A 22,937-nucleotide genomic window follows, 5' to 3' on the forward strand; every position below is an offset into this window, starting at 1 on the left:
CAGCAAGGACCATGACTGGCTAATTTTTTAAATCATTTTATTGGTAGAGATGGGGGTCTCACTATGTTGCCCAGGCTGGTCTCGAACTCCTGGCCTCAAGTGATCCTCCTCCCTTGGCCTCCCAAAGTGCTGGGAGTACCCAGCCAGTTTTCACTTTTAAGATAAATTACATGTTTCAAACATTCCAGGCACCAAAATATATCACATTTTATTGGAGATATTTATATTTTGCTGAATAAAAGAAAGGGATTTTTTTCTCCTATGCTGTTTCAGCATTTGATCTGTCGAAAGAATAAACCATGAGTTTATACATGAGCTCTGACACAGGTCTTAATCAATTTTAAAAATTTATTTTGTCAAGGTTAAGGACAGCCCATGACACAGCCTCAGGAGGTCCTGATGACGTGCTCAAGGCGATTTGAGTATAGTTTGGTTTTATAAATTTTAGGGAGACATGAGACATCAATCAATATATGTAAGATTGATTAGATCCAGAAAGGCGGGACAACTTGAAGTGGGTAGGGGGCTTCCTGATCATAAATAGATAGAAGACAAACAGTTGCATTCTTTTGAGTGTCTGATTAGCCTTTGTGATTTACAGGAATAGTCACTTAGGCTGTAGTCTGGCTTAGTGAAACAACAGGGCAAAGGAAACAATCAGATATGCATTTGTCTCACGTGAGCAGAGGGATGAGTCTGAGTTCCATCTGTTGTCCACAGGGAATTTCCTTGTGATCAAATTGTGAGGGAGGTGTGTAGCTTCTTACCTTTGTAGCTATCTTTTTAGGAATAAAATGGGAGGCAGGTTTGCCTCACAGAGTTCCCAGCTTGACTTTTCCCTTGGCTCAGTGATTCTGGGGTCCTGAGATTTATTTTCCTTTTACAAAAGCAAGCTTCCATTAGCGTACTTCATCTACGTTCTGTAAATTACTGAGGCGAAACAGTGGAAATGAATGCCTTCAACCTTCCAGATGCTGGCGTCCTGCAGTCAGTCACGCATGTGCCTGTTAATTGTAGACAGTGAGACAAGAACTTCTCAGCCTCAGGGCACTTGTGGTCCTACACTGAAGCTATTCAGCTTCTTCGCTCTGCTGATCCCTCGTCCAGTAACAAGAGAATAGTCTATCTTCTCGATATACTTCAGAGCTGGAAGAATTATGTGAGCTTTGTTATGACAAGCCCTCTGATGAGTGTATGAATGTCCAGGCAACACTGTAAACGTAAAGTGCCATAGAAATGCAGGCCGGCGTTACTTGTAGGCTCAATTCCCAAGTCTTCCTAGAGTTTTACTCATCGGAAAGTCTACAGGCAGCCAGTTCCAACATTTTTGACGAGAACAACAAAATATATTAAATTTATACTATATATTATAGATAGTTACAAAATATATTTTTAAATTTTAAATTCTTATTTTAAATTAGTATTGAAGTCTGTTAATTGCAGGAAGAAGATACATAACAGGGAGGTTTGGCCAGGTTTTGTTTAACATCCTTTGGGGCCCAAGGATTTTATAATTTCTGAGATTCTGAGAGTTTAGAGTTTCTGACTCTCAGCATAGATTTGATTTATTAGGAGAAATAGAGATGATACTGTCAATGAGGATTTCCAGTCATTTCCTTTGATAGGCTATGCTGTGGTAATGCTTCATTGTGTTACCAAAAAGGGGTCCTGATCCAGACCCCAAGAAAGGGTTCTTGGACCTGGTGCTAGAAAGAACTCAGGGCAAGTCCATAAAGTGAAAGCAAGTTTATTAAGAAAGTAAAGGAATAAAGAAGGGCTACTCAATAGGTGGAGTAGTGGCATGGGCTGCTCGACTAAGGATACTTACAATTGTTTTTCAATTATATGCTAAACACGGAGTGGATTATTCGTGAGTTTTCTGGAAAAGGGGTGGGCAATTCCCGGAACTGAGAGTTCCTCTCCTTTTTAGACCATATAGCGTAACTTCCTGATGTTGCCATGGCATTTGTAAACTGTCATGGCGCTGGTGGGAGTGTCTTTTGTCAGCTAACGCATTAGAATTAGTGTATAATGAGCAGTGAAGATGACCAGAGGTCATGTTCATTGCGGTCTTGGTTTTGGTGGATTTGGCCAGCTCCTTTACTGCATGCTGTTTTATCAGCAAGGTCTTCGTTACCTGTATCTTGTGTGGACCTCCTGTCTCATCCTGTGACTTGGAATGCCTAACCTTCTGGGAATGCAGCCCAGTAGGTCTCAGCCTTATTTCACCCAGCTCCTATTCAAGATGGAGTCCCTCTGGTTTGAACACCTCTGACAAGTGTGTATGAGAAGAATGAAATAATAATAAATTTCTCACTTCTATTTAGCAGAATTTTTCATTAAAATATCTTTTTTTTATGTTTCAGTGAATAACCCTATACCTTCCAATTTGAAATCAGAAGCAAAAAAGGCTGCCAAAATATTAAGAGAATTCACAGAAATAACTTCCAGAAATGGACCTGATAAGATCATTCCTGGTAGGTAAATAGGATGAGTGCTGTTTGTCTCTAAATGTCTTTTTCCTAAGTTGTTTTTTGCATTGTTCTACACTCCATTTCAGGCAGAAGCCTCCATCAATGCCAACAAGTAGTTCAGCCACCTTTTGTTCCACCACCTTTTTTCTCATGACTGATCCAGGGATGCTTTGGAAACTACTACCTGTTCATTACAACTTCTGGTTATTTCCAAAGGGTGTTCACAGCATAACTTGTTTCATGCAAAGGAGATCCGAATGCCAATTAACTTTGGCAATGTTACAGACCAACCTCCCTCTTAATTAATCACAGCACATGACTCTGAGCTCTGTTTTAAAAATTTGTTATTGACAGAATAATCTTAATAATGATAAAATAATGATATTAATTATTGTTGCATTCCTGCCACTTCTCCCATCATGAGAAAACAGTCATCATAAGGCCTTGCTACTCCAGGTGGAAGGGGTCTGGACAGGGCCAGCTGCAGACCAGGCAAACCAGCAGGGCCTCTTCCCTCCCTGTCTCTCCCTTTTGCATAGGCTTTTTCTCCTGCCTCCCATCCCAGGGTGCCAGTGCCCTAAACACCACATGTTCCTGCTCCACTTGAGCTCTCTGCAGCCTCGCCTGTCCTTTGCATCGCGTGCTAAGAACTCTGCAAGCTAACCTCGCAAACTCACCAGCATAAATTTTAATTTTGTGTTTCCTCCTTCCACATAAGACATTTACATTCTCTAGCGGTTTAAGACATTAATCAGTAATTCCTAACACAGATGTGCATCAGTATCCCCTAGACCATAAAAGCACAGTTCTTAAACCTCACTCCAAACCTGCTGAATCAGACTTTTAGTGCAGTGTGTCCAGGAATGCATGTTTTAAACATGTTTCTCATGTAATTCTTAAGTAGTCAGTGACACATAAGATCAGTCCAGAGGGGAGCCTTTGAAAACCACTATCTGTTCATCACCACTTCTAGTTATTTCCAAAGGGTGTTCATAGCATACTTGTCTCATGCCAGTTAGCCTGGACAGTGTTACAGACCAACCTCCCTCTTAGTTAATCAGAGTGCATGACTCTGGGTCCTGCATTAAAGAGATAAATTTAATTTTTCTAAGCCAGATATCTAAAGTTATTTAATAGAACTTTAATGCTTTAAAAATTTGTTGTTGTTTTAATAATCTTAATCATGATATTAATTGTTGTTGCATTGGCCCGGTGACTTCTCCTGTCTTGAGGAAACGGTGCTTGTTAGAGCCTTACTGCTCCAGGTATAGTCTGAATCTGCAGCTTGGCATCCCCTGGGAGCTTGTGAGAAATCTGCTCAGATGTCACAAATCAGTCTGCATTCCTCCCAAGGTCCCAGTGAGGTGCACACACACACTAGTTTCAGAAGCACTGCTTTAGAGCTTAAAGAAAACTCAACAAGAAAAACTAGATTTTCAGTATCAGTATTCTGAAGGAGCCCCTCTCAGTGGGTGAAGCTCAGAAAAAGAAATTCTGTTTGCATGTTAGTCTAAGTAAGAGATTGCCCCAAAGCATGGGTGTGGCAACGATGGAAGTTCCACAGCCAACAGAGATCCAGGCCCACTTCTCCTGGGAGTCTGATGGGGGGCATTATGTTTACATTAAAACAAAGATGCTATTTCATAGGATAAACAGTTGCATCTACAAAATATTTAAAGAAGACATCTAGATCTTAAAACCTTCCCAGTGGTGTGTTTGGCCTCCTCTAATGTTAGGATGCTAAGAAGTAGGTGAAACTTAATTTAGCAATTAAATCTATAATTGGTACATTCTATGTTATAAATCAAAAGCTAATTGGCAGATTATTCAGGGATTATTAATATGTTAGTGTCCCTGAATTTGAGTGGAAATCTGTAAAAATATAATTGACATGTGCAATATGTCCATTTTAAAATGTGCTTTTGTTAATATCTAATATTCCCAATAGGGGCAATAGCAACTCTAGAAGCATCGAGAACAGAATGTGAGGAAGACATTCTGCCAACAGGTGGCTGTAAAAATAAACCTGCACAACATATAATACAGCTTTCAATCTTGTTACAATATAATTATAACCTTTTAAAATACAAAAATAAAGTACACTTAGTAGACAGCCATCCAGGATGCAACCTTATTTTCTGTAGCTTTCTTATTAAGAACAGCTCCACAAATGTTCTGCATGCAAACTTCATGGTGTTGGATGAATTATTTCCAAGAGTCAGTTCTTAATTTAAACTTTGAAATGGTGGCATAATTACATGAGAATTTTAGTGTTCTCTTGGGTCATCTGCAAAGCTTTTGCTCTGTGTACTAGAGCCCCATGTCTGACTTCACTTCCTTGGCAGAATATTTGATAAAAATAATAATAAGTTAAACTACCTTAAAGTTATATGTTAGGCTTCCCTCGTTAGTTTGAATGAGGTGTTATTGTGTCGTAAATTCACAGAATCGTGTGGCACTATATTCAGTGGATACATATACTAATAACCCTCATTTTATGTAATGAACATCTCTGACATGTGAATAAACCAATATTTTTAAATGGAATTATATTATCAGTGTACTAATAGTTAAGTGGTACTCAAATGCTATAGCAGATCATTTTATAAAGTTGAAAATGTTTTAACATTGAAAAATTACTTAATTTTTCTGTTTTTGAATCCAAATTTTTATATTAATACAAGGTTAATTTAGCTACGTGGCTTTGAGATCAAAGTTCTAATTCATGCTGCCTTTTTGTAATTTTTAAAGTTTCTCCTTAATACTATATGGATCTTAATTTCTTTGAAAATGTAACTTTTATCTTTTATGTTGTGTACTATATCCTAAATTAATTGAAATTGCCAAAATATTTGCCCTGCTAATAGATAGCAATAAAATCTCTTTCAAATATCTAATTTATTTTGTCAGTTACAGGATGTGAGGATATTTATGATGTGTTTAGCACTGCAAAAATAGCAAACACAAAAAACATTCATGGGAATAGAGAGGCCTCGTGCCCATCTGTTGAGTGACTGACTTTTGTTCATTGCTCCTGTGTGCCCCGAATTCCTAGAGATAACCTCTGTGTACACTGACTCTGTTTAACACTTGCTCGTCTATCCAGGCACATAGATCAAAATGCTTACCTTCCCATTGTTTTCCACGTTAACAGCTCACGTAATTGCGAAGGCTAAAGGCCTTGCAATTCTGTCTGTGATCAAAGCCGGGTTCCTGGTGACTGCCAGAGGAGGCAGCGGGATTGTAGTGGCGCGCCTTCCAGATGGAAGTAAGTTGGCGTCTGTTCACTGGAGTAGAGAATCTTCATTCTTTGTTCTGTCTGTTTTCATGTGAACACATTGCATAGCGAGTAGGACAGGTTTCCTGCATATCAACTAAAACTTATGTAATAAGGGCTACTCGACTGAACGTGCAGTTTGGTGTCAGTGAACAAGCCACAGGAACCAGCCTTTCCGTCTCCCTCTGTCCTCAAAATATCAGAGAAGACACGACAGGTAGATATAACTTTGTTTTGCATGCATTTTGTAATTCTTCCGTGGAGCAAATATTGAAACATGGCAGTATGTGCATTTCTTTTGTTTAATATGAATTCTTATTCCTCAACTTCATGGTGTAGCTGCTTTCTTTTGTTTTATGGAAATTGATATGAAAATAAGGGGCCATATGTGAATTTCTTTGTTTCTGTGGTAGATCATAAAAACTGTGACATTTGAAGAGTTTTCCCCAAGGCAGAATCATATCAAGAGCAGTATCATCGAGTTTTACTTTCTGGGATGAAATCTACTACTTGATTCTTTAGAGATGAAATCAAAATATTTGCCATGAATCCCAAGTACTAACATTTATAGTAGTATTTAAAATGGACACAGGTGTGTCAAAACTAACTAAAATGTTTTTTATACCAATTTAACATTTGCTGTTCAGTGAACACATTTTTCTATTAGTAGCAGTTTTTTAGCATAATTTTATTTTATTTTGAGAGAGCATGGGACACTTATAGACAATAAATATACAATATATACATTTGTGAAATATATGGCCTTGAAATAGCAGTCAGCAGATTTCACTATTTCTTACCAAGGTATCCCCGCAGTCAACAAAAACCTCTTCCTTATTATGTGGATCAGTTTTCATAGCTCAACGTGTGGCTTTGAAAATGAGAAGAAAACAATTCTCTTTTTCTCAAGCATTATCCAAATTTCCATGAGCAGACTTCTCAGCAGTAAAACCAAACAAAGTAGAGGCACATTCCAAGGGAGCCCATTTTCAGATGGGACTCAGAGTCTGTGAGAAAGTCCCTGCATGTCTCAGGTCCCCAACTGCTCCATTGATGGGGTGACTTGCTGACCAAGGGTAGGGACAGTCAATACCAAGCCCTGGGCTGCTCTCAGAGCCCCAGCAAACCTTCCTACTGGTTTCAAAACCTACATTTCTCTCCCTTCTTCCTGAGCTGCAGCTGCTGACTCTGCTGAGAGTAATTTAAAAACTGTCCAAATAAGACACAACATGTTCCCCAGGATCCTGGCCAAGACCAGCCATCTTAACACAGGGACAGTTCCTAACATAGGGAATGAAAAATTATCAGACACTAATTTCTGTAAGCCAAACTTCTCTAAGCCTGGGTAGGATAGTTCTGGATATATTCCAGCAATATTCTAGTATCTAGCATGCATGGTAGCAACCATTTTCAAAAAGTGCTTTGGCCAGACCATCCCCCCACCAAATTGAAAATACATTTTTCTAGACTTGTTTAACATGAGTTTCTATATCAAGAAAAATAAGCATATAGTAATCCTAAAATGTGCCGTATCATGGCAAATGGAATTACTGTACTTAGTTTCTAAATGTGATTTATCTTGTTAGAATTTTAATAACCTTGAATTTATAGCCTATTTATTCTGCTTAAGCACGAGAGGTGTTAAAACAGTTTTTGCCCTCAGAAATTTACAATGGAAACAATTATTATGTTACCGTTAGATAATCAACTCTCTCGAATCCTTCTGATCTCTTAAATCTATGACAAAATTCTAGCTGAAGACTAGACCTACAGCTAAGTTGTTCTATAAAAATATTGACAGTTGAAGTTACCAAGTGCTCTGTATGGCTAATGGTTAGGGAACCAGTAGTTGGTGGTCTTATGCATGTTGGTAGAGAAAGATTAGAGGACATGGGCTTGTGAGGCTATGAGACTCATAATGAATATCTAATACTTTAAAAATATTTTTAACTTTTTAAAAATTACATATTCTTTTTGAAGATCACTTTAAAATCGGGGGAAATACCAAGTCTCATTATTTTCAATAGAAGCACTGTTTAGATTTTAGCATTTTTCCTTCCTATATTTACATGTCGAGGGTGTTTTAATGTTAGGATAACATTCGTTCGTTTTTTTTATTAGAATGGTCTGCACCCTCAGCCATTGGGATAGCTGGCCTTGGTGGAGGATTTGAAATAGGAATTGAGGTAAGTAGCTTGTGCATGTCCATACAACTGCCATATCCTCTGAAGACACCTAAGATGCAACCTGTGAAAACTGAGAGGTTTCCTAGCGTTCTTATTGTTACCATTGGCACCTAGGAAAAATTGTTTCCTTTATTTTCTCGATGAATGTCTAACTAAAGCTATCTGATGGTTCCCATTTACTTTCCTTTTCTTTCCTTAGTAGTAGGATTTCTTTCATTCGCCATTTTATCTGCTTCTGCCTCATGCACATTTGTATAACAGGCACATCCCAACACCTGGCCAGCTGTCATTGGCAGTTTATGGACTGCTCATGGCAAAGCCACTGTTCTCCTTCAAATTACGTGGGCAGTGCATCATCATTTGTGGCACAATCTAGTTTTGTAACATATGATATTCAAAATCCCTCCACATTCTTTAAGTAAAGAAGAACTTCACGTTATTTCAGTTTATAATGTTGCTCCTGGGATTCTGGCGTCTGTCGGGCAGACGTGCACACTCACAGAGGCCTCCTGCACGGGGATCCTCTTAGGGCTGATGCTCATCTTCAGTCTGTCGTTTTGCAAGGGACTGGAAATTGAATCTCCTGGTATGCTCAACTCATTTTCTTCTCAAATTTCAGTCCATTTCTTCCTAAGCTATCCTTTGTAGATTTGCCCTGTTGACATAGTTGTAAATTCCCTCAGCCTTATTAGGAGGAAGTATTTCTAACTCTTTTTTCATCTTTATTCAATCTTTCTTACTCACTGCTGTATAAATTTGTAGTATAAAAGGAACATATTTTAGTTTTGCTTATCATGACTGCATTTTTGTACCATGTGCAACCAAATCAAAGCTTTCAAAAATATCGCCCTCTGGTGGAAAGTGCATTTTCATCAGGGATTGTGGCTTCCCTCCCCTTCCTCCTCCCTTCCCTCCCTCCCCTCTCTTCCCCTTTCCCCACCTCCACCCAGTCCCCTGGCCCTCCTTGTAGAAGGGCCTTTTTCTCTCAGTAGATCATGCTGCTAAACTGTGCTAAGTCACAACCTGTTCTTCCCACAACCCTCTGGCTCCTTGTGAGGCTGGGGGCATGCTTTGAGCATTTATTTCAAAAATGATGAGAGACTCAGAAATGATGTCTGTATTAAATTTCAATATATTAGAGACCAACAATTGAGAGTTTCCATGGTAATTCTTTGAAAATTTTGGACTTTTAGCCATAGGGCACATTAGTAGCCCTGAAAAACAAGTGCAAGTAAAATGTAGTCCCTTCATCCAGTAAATGAAATAGAAAGACTTTAAATAAGCATTTTATAGACTGATACATAGTATTTTTTTTCTTTTTTCTTTTTCTTTTTTTTTTGAGACGGAGTTTCACTCTTGTCGCCCAGGCTGGAGTGCAATGGCATGGATTCAGCTCACTGCAACCTCCACCTCCCAGTTTCAAGCGATTCTCCTGCCTCAGCCTCCCGAGTAGCTGGGACTACAGGCATGCACCACCACACCCAGCTAATTTTGTATTTTTAGTAGAGATGGGGTTTTACCATGTTGGTCAGGCTGGTCTGAAACTCCTGACCTCAGGTGATCCGCCCACCTCGGCCTCCTAAAGTGCTGGGATTACAGGCATGAGCCACCGTGCTGGGCCTTAGACTGAGACACAGTATTATTTATTTTTATTTTTTATTTTTTTTTTGTTGTGATGATTCAATAGTTTATTGTTTTGTTAACAATTTTCAAGATTGGTGTGCTGCACAGTGGAATTGCTGTTCATATTTTTGACAAAATAAGACCATCCTGGGCCATGGGGTGACTACTTTACACATAAATAATCAATCTTCTCCTCTCAAACCAGTATTATGTTTAAAAGACAATACGAGACAGTGGTGAGCTGTAAGAGAGAAGACTGGGTCAGACCATTCTGGCTCCAATTCTGACCTGGGTGCTTCCAGTCTGTGATGTTAGGAAGTGGCTTTTCTTCTCCACACCTCAGCTTCTACATCTGCAAAACACAGTTAAAGATAGCCTTATATGAGCCTCTGGGCTTATATTGATGATTAAATATGGATTTATACAGTAAAAGCACTTGAAATGACACAAAATATAATTTTATTTTTAATATCTTCTTCATCTTTGCAGCTTATTTAGGCTTGCCATTTACAGAAACTTTTTATTGCTAAGCCTGTCTTCATGACAGTGTGGAAATTAACTATGGAATTTCATTTAAATAACATAACTATTAACTTTTAAATGTCAATTTCAAACAGAGATAAGAAGCATCTCTCAGGGATTGGAGACATGAGTTTTAAACTTCTTAACTATGATCTGACTTTGCTTCTCAGAGCCCCACAGATAAGTCTCTGCGTGTAATTGTGAGTGTGCAATGATGTCACAGCAGTCGGCTATTTTTCGATGTTAACAGAAAGCACTGTTTGCTCTCCATGAAGCACTCTCAGATTCTGTCTGAGCCTCCATCCTAACAGAGCACTCCCGCCTGCTGTCTGAATGAGGGAGGGAGTCAGAATGGGAGCATGGGGTATCCAGAGTGGTTCCCTCAGGCTGTTCTCATCACAGCAGATCTGGTGCCCACTGAGACCACGGGGGGGCTGGAGGGTGGACACATCCTTCCTGGAGGGACCAACCTCTGAGGGCACTTCTGACTCAGGTCACCGGCTGAGCTGAGCATCCCCTTTGGACCTGACTTCTCTTGGAACTTGCTCCTACCATGTCCTAGCAGCCACAAATAGTAAGGACCAGCCCTCAAGTGGACTGTGAGTACCGGGAAGGCCGAGACTTTCTCAAACTTCACACCTACGTCCACAGAGACTGACGAGACACCCATGAATGCTTCCTTTTCTGTAAAATGGGACAATGACAGGGCCTGTAACCACACAGGGCTTTCCTTTCAAGCACATAGATGGCACACACTTAATCGGTTAGTACTATCCAATATTTGTTGAATAATTTAACTATCTGCCTTTCTTTCTTTCTTTCTTTTTTCTTTTCTTTCTTCTTTCTTTTTCTTTTCTTTCTTTCTTTCTTTCTTTTGAGGCAGAGTCTTGCTCTGTCGCCCAGGCTGGAGTGCAGTGGAGCAATCTCAGCTCACTGCAACCTCTGCCTCCTGGGTTCAAGTGATTCTCCTGCCTCAGCCTCCTAAGTAGCTGGGACTACAGGCGCCCGCCACCATGCTCGGCTAATTTTTTTATTTTTAGTAGAGATGGGGTTTCACTGTGTTAGCCAGGATAGTCTCGATCTCCTGACCTCGTGATCCGCCTGCCTCGGCCTCCCAAAGTGCTGGGATTACAGGCGTGAGCCACCGCTCCAGGCCTTTTTTTTTTTTTTTTACAAAACTTATACACATGCTATTATTTTCATATAATATGAATCATTTTCATAGCCATGGAAGGTGGTTGTCATCGCTCTCATTTTATCCGTAAAATAGCCAAGCCAGGAGAATTCTCCAGTAGGAGGCAGCCAGAGAGGGGCAGATTGGGAAGCGTCTGCTCCCACATCCAGGCAGCATGTTATTCGAAAGACAGAGTTCCCTGTAGTCTGTCTTGTCTGCACATCCCTCAATAGGGAAAAAAGGAAGGTTCAGGAAAGTTACTTGTTCTTGGTTTCACAGGTGCTTGGGTGGTAAAGTAAAGCCCACCTCACTGTAACATTCTTCTGCATAACAAGCCATTGTTTTTAGGGCACTATACAAGGTAGGCAAAACACACATTATTTTCAATATACAGAGACATTAGTGTCTTACCTAAGATCACACAGCTAGTGTGTGGTTGTCAGATACGGTTCACTAGAAGCGAAGCCTGATACCAGTTCAAGTGCATGTGATATACTGAGCAAATGTTCTTCGGGGGAAGAAACTTAAGGTACTAAGGGAAAGAAGGGGAAAGGTCCAAGCAAGGCTGTTGCTTAAAGTTTAGTTAAACTCTTCTTCGTCCATGTTGATAGGTAGTTCAGGTTACCGACTCGAGGTCTGTTTTTTTTTAATAGACACATTTACAGCTACATATTCCCTCTGAGCATTGCCCTGGCTGCCTTCCATAAGTGTGGGTATGTTGTGTCTTCATTTTCCTTAATCTCAAAATATTATCTAATTTCTCATGTGATTTCTTCTTTGACCCATTTGTTATTTAGGAGTGTGTTGCTTAATGTCCACATATTTATAAATTTCCCAAATTTATCTTGTCCTTGTTTTCAAATTTCATTCCATTGGGGTCAAAGAAAATATTTTGTATAATTTCAGTCCTTTTAAATGGGTTAAGGCTTCTTTTATGGCCTCAAATATAGACTTTTGTCCTGTGCAATGTTCCATGTGTGCTGGAGAAGAATGTGTGTTCTGTGTTATTGGGTAAAGTGTTCTCCAGGAGTCCACTGGGTCTAGTTCGTTTACATGGTTGTTTAGTTGTTCCATATCCTTGATAATCTTATGACTAATTGTTCTCTTCATTATTAAAAGTGGGTTATTGACACATCGAGCTATTTTTGTTAAATTGTCTATGTCTTCCTTCTAGATTGTCAGTTTTTGATTCATGTATTTGGGTCTCCGATATTATGTGCTTGTATAAATATATGTGTATTACTATGTTTATAATTGTTATATCTCTTTGGTTGATTGACCATTTTATCATTATAATATGTCCCTGTTTAATCCTAATTACATTTTTTGTTGTTTGATATAAAGAATGCCACTCCAGCTTTCTTAGGTTGCCATCTGCATGACACATCTTTCTCCATCCTTTTACTGTCAATCTAATGGTAACTTTGAATCTAAAGCGTGTCTCCTATGGAGCATATAATTGGATGTTGTTGTTTTGTTGTTGTTATTGTTGTTTTATCCATGCTAATAATCTCTGCCTTTTTATTTGGTTGTTTAATTCATTCACATTTAATAGATTATCGATATCATTGGATTTATATCAGCCATTTTACTTTTTTCTATATCTCATGCCTTTTTTGTCCCTCTGTTTCCACTTTACTGTTTTCAATTAAGTGAACATTTTGTACTATGGCATTTTGATTCCTTTTATGATTTTTTAACTGTATTTTTGAGTCATTTTCTTAATGGTTGTTCCAGAGCTTACAATATGTCTTAACTATTTCTAATTTATGGGAACTTGATTTAATAAGATACAAAAACATTACTCTCATATGGTTCTAGTCTTTTTTCTCCTTTTTTGTGCTATTACTGTTATACATATTAAATCTATATATGATACACACTCAGCAATTCATGATTATAGTTAATAATTTATATAATTTATGTCTTTTAGAGAAACTCAGAATAATTGAGAGCAAGTATTTACTCATTGAACTTGCTATATTAACCTTTTTTATTTACCATTTTTTGTTCTATTCCATTGTTTCTGTTCATTCAAGTTACCATCTGGTGTCATTTCCTTACTCCAAGACAATTTTGCTCCCACCTGACTCTTTTGTACAGTTATTGTCTAGTATATAATATTTCTATAGTTACAGACTTAAAATATAGAAAAAAATTTATTTTTAAACCAATTAAAAGAGAAGAACTATGCATTTGTACTATTATTTATAGTTAGATAATTATCTTTACTGGTGATTTTTTAAAGTGTGGATTTAAATTACTCTCTAGAGTCACTTGCTTTCAGCCTGAAGGACTTTGTTTAGAATTTATAATATTTCTTGTAAAATGGTTCTACTAGCAACAAATTCTCTCAACTTAAAAAAAAAAATTTTAATCTGGGAATGTCTTCATATCCCCTTCATTTTTGAAATATACTTTTGCTGATTGTAAGATTCTAAGTTGACCAGTTCTTTCTTTCAGCATTTTGTCATCCTACTGTTTTCTGAAGTCTACTGTTTTTGAAGAGAAATCTATCTGTTATTCTAATTGGGGTTCCTTTTATGTGATGAGTCATTTTTCTCTTGCTCCTTTCCAGATTTTCTCTTGCATTTTAAGATTTTTTACAATTATCTATCTGGAGTGTTATCTTTTTACATTTATTCTACTCAGAATTTGTTGAGCTTTTTGAGTGTAGATCCATGTTTTTCATCAGATTGAGAATTTTCAGCCATTATTTCTTGGAGAAAATTTTCTGCTTTTCTCTTTTTCCTTGCCTTCTAGTACTTACATCACACATATGTTGGTGCACCTAATGGTGTCCCAGGTTTCTTGTGTTTCTGTCAATTTTTCTTCATTCTCTTTCTCTTAGTTTTTAAGACTTTCTATTATTCAAATTTACCAGTTCTTTATTTTGCGTGCTCAGATCTACCGTTAAACTTCTCTAGTAAATTGTTCATGTTGCTTAATGTACTTTTTACCTCCAGAATTTCCATTTGGTTCTTTTATATAATTTTACGTTTTTATCAATATTCTCTATTCAATAAGATATTCTCATTGTACGTTTTTCTACTTCTTAACCATAGTTTTCTTTAATTCTTTGAACATATTTATGACAGCTGTTTTAAAGTCTTTGTCTGCTAAATCTGATAGCTGGACCATCTGAACAGCAGTCATTCTCGTCTGCTTCCTTTTTTAATTTTTTTTCTATGTATGGGTCACACTCTCCCACTTCTTTGTCTTATTATTTTGGTTGAGAATCAGGAATTTTAGATATTATACTGTATCAACTCTGGGTGCTCAACCTCTCCCCCTAGGAGCCTCTTATTGTTTGCTTGCTGTTTGTTTAGAGATACGGCTGGACTGTTTGAATGAATTCTGTGCCCCACTGCTGTGAAGCCTCCAATGTTGTCTATGGGCGTGCATATAGTTTTCCTGAGATGACAGGTGTTCTGACTGTCCCTGTCCCTGACCTGTCTGTGAAGCTGTTTGTCTCCATTGGTATTACACACTGTTGTTAGCCTCCACTAATTGCCTGCTGATTGCTCCATTGTTTCCAACAATGCCCTGGGGACATAAATTGCTCCACAGTTTGATCCAGTTAAAATTGTGCTCCTGTGCACAGGTAGTCTTTGAGGCTCATTTCTATTTCAGGAGGGCTCTTCTTAGCTATCTCTGTCCCTGGTTCTCCCTGATAATTTTCTAGACCACCGATGGTTTAGCTTGTTGCTGTCATGGAGCTAAATACCTCATCTTACCTGTTTATCACCAAAAGCATCATTTTTGACAGCACCTTTGAACTTCCCCACTCTGTGTTCCAAAAGCATTCACTTCCCTTGGGGAGAGCTTTGGAGCTCTCTGCTCTTGCAGCCTGTCTCTCTCTCTGCCCAAGATCTCTGTGCTGTTGCTCCAGAGCTGGAGGCTGGGGCAGTGGCTCCCTTCTCTTGGAGTGACATCCCTGCAGCCTTGGGCGGGGTAGTAGCTTGGCTTGCCTCTGTCAGGGTGGAGCCTTTGCCCCACAGGTGAACTGGGGCAAGAGTGAGTGGGGTCCTGGTGCTCCTGGACTGTTGTGCTAGGCTGGAGCCTCCACTTACACATGGGTTCTGGGTGGAGGAAGGAAGCTCCAGACCTCTCAGCTGCTCTTGCCTGGAATGGAGCTTCTGTACAAGGAGCTGTGGGAAGAGAAATGCTGGCAGAAGCCTCTTCTGTGGAGATACTGCAGCCCTGACCAGGGGCTGGGGGAAGGAAGTCTCTGTTCTTGCAAACCCCCTTCCCCAAGAGGAGCTTCCATCAGGCTGACCTGCAGCGGGGCACAGATTATAGCTCAAATGTCACCAACTCTCTCTTCCTTACCAATATTTAATAGTGTTCATTGAATCAATGTGTCTTCATTTTCTTCACTTGCCATATGCCCTTAGGACAATTTCCAGAAGTGTTAATTTTTAAAATAATTTTTACCAGTTACGGTTATTTCGCTGTGGAGAGGGTCTGTGGCCTCTTTATGCCACCACTGCAGTGGCATTCTGATTTGTAGATACATTCTACAGTGGGATGGAGATTCAACTGTAATTGTTAAGTTTTAGCTCTTCTTTTGTTAGTTATAGAACATTGAACAAAGTACTTAATCTTCCTGAATCAAATCTGTAAAATAAAAAATTTTTAAGTTGAATGAAGTGGTCCTTAAGTACCCCCTTTCCCTTCTGATATTTGTGACTGGCAACAAAGCTTGCCTGTTCTGGGCTAAAGTTGTGGCGCATTGTTTTTTGCCTGGGTCAGTCTCAGTTTTTCTCCGGACATCTCCGGTACCTTCCACATGGTGTATCCAGTGCTGCAAAAATGTTACATTTGCTCCAGGTTCTTCATCTGACCTTCCAAACACAGAAAGGGATTGGAGTACCACCTTCTTAATTATTTGTACTATTATTCTAGAATATCTGGGGAGATGCTAACCTATTAGTTGCAATGGATGCCTTAGGACATTCGTGCTTAATTCTCCTAGAGAACCCTGGTGGAAAAAGATTGCAGTCTTAATTGTGTGTTCATTAATGGCCTGTTCTTAAGGTCAGTTCTCTTAACTAACAAGGTCTAGTTGTGCAAAGGATGCTGCTTAACAGCCACTGCTGTCTGAGGCTGCTCCTGGATAGCTTATTGCATCGTGCCGTGGTTTCACTGGAGAGTGAATGTCAGACTCATTCTTCCAGGGGCATAAGTGTAAGTGACCCTAAGCTTAGCCAGAAGGCCGGTGTGGGGTTAATTTATGTTTGACAATCTCAACCTTTAGACTCCCAGATTCTACAGGGTGGAGAGTTCCCTGGTTCTTGGAACATCAGAGGTACTGAATAATTGTCTAAATTAGTGACTGAATACCTGTATCTGGATTAGGGATTAATTTGGGGGAGGGGGAAGTTTTTGTGGTAAAGAGAGAGAGATTAGTAAAGAGGGTTGAGATTGTGAGAAATGAAGTTGTGAAAGTCAGTGGTCTGAGGAAAGACAATGCTACATTTGCTTTAAATACCACTAACGGTTTCTTTTTGGATGACAGTTGTAGCAAAGCCCAAAGCTCAGAAGGTCCTGCTGCTGGCTTGGCTTTGGACATGTACAGTCCTTTGCTGTGTTTCCAGAGCTAGAGCTCACACTGGGTCATCAAGCCAGAGCAGTCTGGCTTTTACTCAAGGTTGGAATTTGGAAAAACAAAAATGACTGCTTTTTCCAGGGAGAATTTACATGGGCCCTTTCACTTTACTGAAGAGGAAGGTATTTGGGTTTAAGTTGAGGATAAATTATTGTTAGAGATCAGAGTCCAGTTTCTAAGCCCCCTAAGAATGGGATGTAAGGAAAAGATCTGTTGGTCTGAGGAATGGAGGGGGTGTTGTTGCTGGAAGGACGCTCCACTTAAGCTTGGTTTACATATTGAGACTGGCCATGCCACACACACACACACACACACACACACACACACACACAAGGAGGGAGGAAAAGGTTTATTCCCCATGTAGTGAGGCTTTTAGGGAGATTGGGGCAGGCTCCAAGGCCAGCCCAAGAGTGGCGTGAGAGAACGGCAGGGTGGAGGAGGAAGCCCAGCTTTCTTAGCGGGTTGTCCAGATGTGGGGCTTTTGAAGGCTGACAGCAGTCAATCATCCAGAAGGGGGTGATGCTCTGACAGGACAACAGCCCGGGACTCAGCTGTGTGGGTGTGAAGCAGGCTGACTACACAAGAGGGAGATGGGGTGGTACCCTCTCAGCAGCTGCTTTCAGGAAATTCAGTCGCAGAGAAGAGGGACAATTCTCTCCCGCAGCTTCCCCTGCATGGCAGCTGTGGTTTTTCACATTCTAATGTTTAAGAATTTATTTAATTGAAACACTTGCATCTGAGTTATTAAGTTTTATTTTTTAATTTTATTTTTTGATTTATAGTGGACTACATATTTTCCTGGTACTTGTAATAATTTAATACATGCATACAATTTGTAAAGATCAAATCAGTCTGATTGGGGTATCTGTCACCTTAAATATTTGTCATTTCTTTAGGCTGGAAGCATTCAAGTTCTCTTCTAGCTGTTTTGAAATAGTCAATAGATTATTGTGAACCATACTCACCCTACTGATCTTATAAATAAAACACAAGTCTTATTTCTTCGATCAGACTGTTATGTAGTTGAGTTTTAATGCAGACTTCTAAAGAAGTCTTATCAAATGCTTACAGGGTTTTCTGAGAGTGCTGTCCCAATGTGTTGTTCAGCTCCTTCAGATTCCTGCAGGAAATCTGTCTTGCTACTTCTTCTAAGCTGTGGAAATAAATTGAGGGCCATTGCTGCTCACATGCTCGCCAAGCTGTCTGCAGAGCTTTTGACCTGGTTCTCGGGCTAATTGGTAGTGTCACCAAAAAACACAATATTCTCTTATTCTTATTTCAAAAGAACTAAAGAGAGATCAGACCAAAAAAAATCAAAAGATTTTTTTTTTCCTTCAGCTGCCTCTCATTGCTTGGCCTTACTTAACTGTACCACGATGTACCAAGCAGAAGCGGAACATAAGAACCAGTGTAGCTACAAGGTCATGGGTAGAACTTTGTATTTTCCGAGTGTGTACGTGGGAAGCATTATGCAAGGCAAATTTGTTATCTAAAAATACATACAAGATACAGGTTATACAATCACTGGTGAAAATGCTTAACTTTGCATAAGAAAAGCTAAATAATTATCTGCCATTCAGCACCATAATCCTCAGAAATTGTCTATATGTAAAATAAAATGAACAGTTGGCAAGCGTCAAGCTGAAGCATCTTGTGTGGGTCAGCTATCTGGTAGATTTAGTTTGACCTACAGATCTGAAGTGTATTTTATTTCATAAAATGATTCAAATTGAACATTATTAAGAACATTCTTGTATCAGGAACTCTCTTAGGGCCTTTCAAGTATAATCTCATTTGGTTATAACAGGATTTTTCTGTCACTCATATGAAAATGTTGACTTGAGAGCATTGATTTGATTAAAAAATGTGAATAACTGTATAATGAAGGCATATTTTAAACACAAGTCTGCTTGACCTTTGCATGTTTTATTGAACTGATTTTAATTCATCCGTAAACAGCCTTGAATGTGTGCCACTAGTATTACACCCATTTTCCAGAGAAGGAAATTGCAGCTTTCAGCAGCTCAGTGATTTGCCCAAGGTCGCACAGCATGCAAAAGGGAGTAGTGGAGTTCCCACCTAACTATTTTTAATTTTGAGCCCAAATTCTTAGCCCCATGCCAGCACTGTTTCAACTTCCCAGGTACACTTGACGCCTGTATCTGATTCTCACAGTAGTTCCATGAGGTGTAGGTCCTAGTAAGCAAATTTTAAACACAGAACAGTCAGAGACACAAAGACTGGTTAAAAGATCCCAAAGTCCACAGCTCTCGAGAAGCAGAGCTGGGATGGACATTGGTTCTTCACACCCAGGGGTGCCCTGGCCCATGCTGCCTCCCCTGGCCCATGCTGCCTCCCCTGGCCCATGCTGCTGCCTCCCCTGGCCCATGCTGCTGCCTCCCCTGGCCCATGCTGCTGCCTCCCCTGGCCCATGCTGCCTCCCCTGGCCCATGCTGCTGCCTCCCCTGGCCCATGCTGCTGCCTCCCCTGGCCCATGCTGCTGCCTCCCCTGGCCCATGCTGCCTCCCCTGGCCCATGCTGCTGCCTCCCCTGGCCCATGCTGCTACCTCCCCTGGCCCATGCTGCCTCCCCTGGCCCATGCTGCCTCCCCTGGCCCATGCTGCTGCCTCCCCTGGCCCATGCTGCTGCCTCCCCTGGCCCATGCTGCCTCCCCTGGCCCATGCTGCCTCCCCTGGCCCATGCTGCTGCCTCCCCTGGCCCATGCTGCTGCCTCCCCTGGCCCATGCTGCTGCCTCCCCTGGCCCATGCTGCCTCCCCTGGCCCATGCTGCTGCCTCCCCTGGCCCATGCTGCCTCCCCTGGCCCATGCTGCTGCCTCCCCTGGCCCATGCTGCTGCCTCCCCTGACCCATGCTGCCTCCCCTGGCCCATACTGCCTCCCCTGGCCCATGCTGCCTCCCCTGGCCCATGCTGCTGCCTCCCCTGGCCCATGCTGCTGCCTCCCCTGACCCATGCTGCCTCCCCTGGCCCATGCTGCTGCTTCCCCTGGCCCATGCTGCTGCCTCCCCTGTCCCATGCTGCTGCCTCCCCTGTCCCATGCTGCTGCCTCCCCTGGCCCATGCTGCCTCCCCTGGCCCATGCTGCTGCCTCCCCTGGCCCATGCTACCTCCCCTGACCCATGCTGCCTCTCATTTGATGGGTCATGTTATTTTTCAGTTCTAACTTTGGGCTTCCACACTGCAGTGATGAATTTGAGCAACAAATGCTTTCACTGTGTTGACTTGCCTTGAGCATTCAGTTGAATCTCATTGTAGTTTCTTCTTTTATTTAGAGAAAAATTAAATCAGCTGGGCTCAGTGGCTCACGCCTGTAATCCAGCACTTTGGGAGGCCGAGGTGGGTGGATCACCTGAGGTCAGGAGTTCAAAACTAGCCTGGCCAACATGACGAAACCCCATCTCTACTAAAAATACAAAAAATTAGCTGGACATGGTGACATGTGCCTGTTATCCCAGCTACTCAGGAGGCTGAGACAGGAGAATCACTTGAACCCGGGAGGCGGAGGTTGCAGTGAGCTCAGATCATGCCACTGCACTCTAGCCTAGGCAACAAGAGTGAAACTCTTTCTCAAGGAAAAAAAAAGAAAAATTAAGTCATGGAAATAGGCATTCCTAATGGAAACTGCTTTGCTTTCTGGTGTGTTGAGCTTCTGTGACCTACAGTGAAGTGGCCCAGGTTCACAGCTTCCTGGTAAGGAGCACACCCCTGGCCAGGAGGAGAGTGTAGAAAGGCTCTCAGGACCTTCAGCCCCATCGTCCCTGGTGCTGTGCTCTTCGGGCTTGGCTTTTACGAAGTGTTTAGTCTGATGAGATCAGAGAGCATGTTGGATCCCTTCCAACAACCTTTGTTTGACTTGTTAGCACTGACGGTTTACCTAACCCCACTAAACCTTAGGATCACCACCTACATGACCAGGTTGTGTGGAAGATTGAAGGTCATGATGCAGGTAAACCTCATAGTATACACATGGTGCACAGTAAATGCTTGCTGAGGTTTGTTGTAATTACCTGTGGCAATATTGGCTTCATAGTTCATCAGCTCAAAATAAAAATATGGCTCTTGTCTCACATTCTTTCCTGTCTCTATTGATGTTTTGCTACAGTGCATATGGTGTAGTTGAGTGTTAGTCAAGATGAATTTTAAATGATATTTAGTCTTAACGATTTTTAAATCCATGGGTTTCTACACTTTAGGTATCAGACTTGGTGATAATTCTGAATTATGACCGTGCTGTAGAAGCTTTTGCAAAAGGCGGAAATCTAACCCTCGGAGGGAACTTGACTGTGGCGGTTGGGCCCTTGGGAAGGTGAGTTCTCTAAATAGATGTTAGACGGTAAAGGTTTAACAACTGCATATTTTATTTTGCATTAATAGGAAACTTGAATTAAAATGAACAGATTTGTACATCCCCAGATTTATACATGCCCGAAAGATTCGAGGTCATCACAAATAGGAAATTCGCAAAACACAGCCAGTGAGATAAGCTAGAAAATCTGAAACCAGAACACACAAGAAATAATGAAATGTTTTGGAAGCATAGGCCATTGTATCTGTCAGACTTGAACATAAAATCCACCTTAAGCTTTGAGAGAGCCAAACACAAGTCAGATTTTATGATAAAGTTCAGCTTCGATTAGGAAAGAAAGAGCTTTTTTCAAAGTAAATCATAAAAATTGGATATGGATGTGTTTTTTTTGAGCCGTGTTTACAGTACTTAAAGTGTATTTTTCTTCTCTATTAATGAAATGCTAGTCTTGGATTAATTGTGCAATGTAGAGATATTTTATACCCACACTATTTATAGAAGTTACACAGTAAAATCATCTAAAAATGTTTCTTGGTTCCATGAAAATACTCAATGCAAAAATAATCCAAATTCTTTAGCACTCTTGAGATGTATTTCCCAGTTTTAAGAGAGGAAGATCCAGTTGGAAAATGTCAGATTTACAAATTTTTAAAATATATTTACACATGCTGCCCTGTATTCTTTTTCAACACAGTTCTATATTACCAGAGCCTTCTGTAATAATTTCATGTATGTTCTTCCCCCGGCCTGTTTTTCCTCTAGGCCACATTAAAACATCTAATTTAGGCCTACAGTAAGTAAAACATAGAAACAGCTGAAGAAGGTACAGAATAAAATAATTCATTTGAGCTAGGAGTGCTATTTAAATAGTGATCCTCGGGCTCGGAGCTGCTCACAGCTTTGTGATGCAAAATCTTGTGCTTTGCAGGAACTTGGAAGGAAACGTGGCCCTGAGAAGCTCCGCTGCTGTCTTCACATACTGCAAGTCGAGGGGACTCTTTGCAGGCGTGTCTTTAGAAGGGAGCTGTTTGATTGAAAGGAAAGAAACTAATAGAAAGTCAGTTCAAGTTAAAGTGATTTTAATTGAAAGTGTGGTGAGAAAATAGTACTTCAAAAGTTGATATAATTTGCAGAGTACATTTATATATTCTTTTTACAACGTGGTTTTAAGTGTGTATCTTACATTTAAAAATTAAATATACAAATAATATATGCTCGTAGAAAATGCAGAAGACACACGAAAAAGAAATTTAAAAAATTCGATCCCTTTAAAAGACTAACACAATTCACATTTTGCTTTACTGCCTTCCAACATTTTCCTAAGCATAATTTTTTTTGTTTTGCTATATATGATGATAATCACCATATATATTCAATTGTAAATGCTGTTTTTTCCACTTCGCATTTTAAGATAGCTGGAAACCATCATTCTCAGCAAGCTATCACAAGGACAGAAAACCAAACACCACATGTTCTCATTCACAGGTGGGAATTGAACAATGAGAACACTTGGACACAGGGAGGGGAACATCACACACTGGGGCCTTTCAGGGGGTTGGGGGCTGGGGGAAGGATAATATTAGGAGAAATACCTAATGTAGATGACGAGTTGATGGGTGCAGCACACCAACATGGCATATGTATACCTATGCAACAAACCTGCACATTGTGCACATGTACCCCAGAACTTAAAGTATATTAAAAAAAAAAAGAAACTTAAACATAAGTTAGTAATACTCTTAGTTG

The 22,937-nt window shown here is 40.4% G+C and overlaps 1 protein-coding gene across 31 annotated transcripts in view; it reads left to right on the forward strand.

The window, feature by feature from the left end:
* SH3YL1 (SH3 and SYLF domain containing 1) overlaps positions 1-22,937 on the forward strand; it is a 46,252-nt gene that overhangs the window by 9,403 nt on the left and 13,912 nt on the right. For 14 of the 31 annotated variants that reach the window (XM_063788878.1, XM_063788884.1, XM_063788876.1 and 11 more), the window contains 5 exons: positions 2,367-2,477; positions 5,629-5,742; positions 7,873-7,937; positions 21,079-21,191; positions 22,120-22,248. In XM_063788878.1, coding sequence (XP_063644948.1) covers positions 2,367-2,477; positions 5,629-5,742; positions 7,873-7,937; positions 21,079-21,191; positions 22,120-22,248 — 532 coding nt within the window. Of the gene's footprint in view, positions 1-2,122; positions 2,279-2,366; positions 2,478-5,628; positions 5,743-7,872; positions 7,938-21,078; positions 21,192-22,119; positions 22,286-22,602; positions 22,677-22,937 lie in introns of all 31 variants that reach the window. The other 17 variants (XR_010149017.1, XR_010149018.1, XR_008543394.2 and 14 more) reach the window with 4 other exon arrangements.

Source organism: Pan troglodytes, chromosome 12 (genome assembly GCF_028858775.2).
Source record: "Pan troglodytes isolate AG18354 chromosome 12, NHGRI_mPanTro3-v2.0_pri, whole genome shotgun sequence".
In the NCBI taxonomy this organism is placed as follows: Eukaryota; Metazoa; Chordata; class Mammalia; order Primates; family Hominidae; genus Pan; species Pan troglodytes.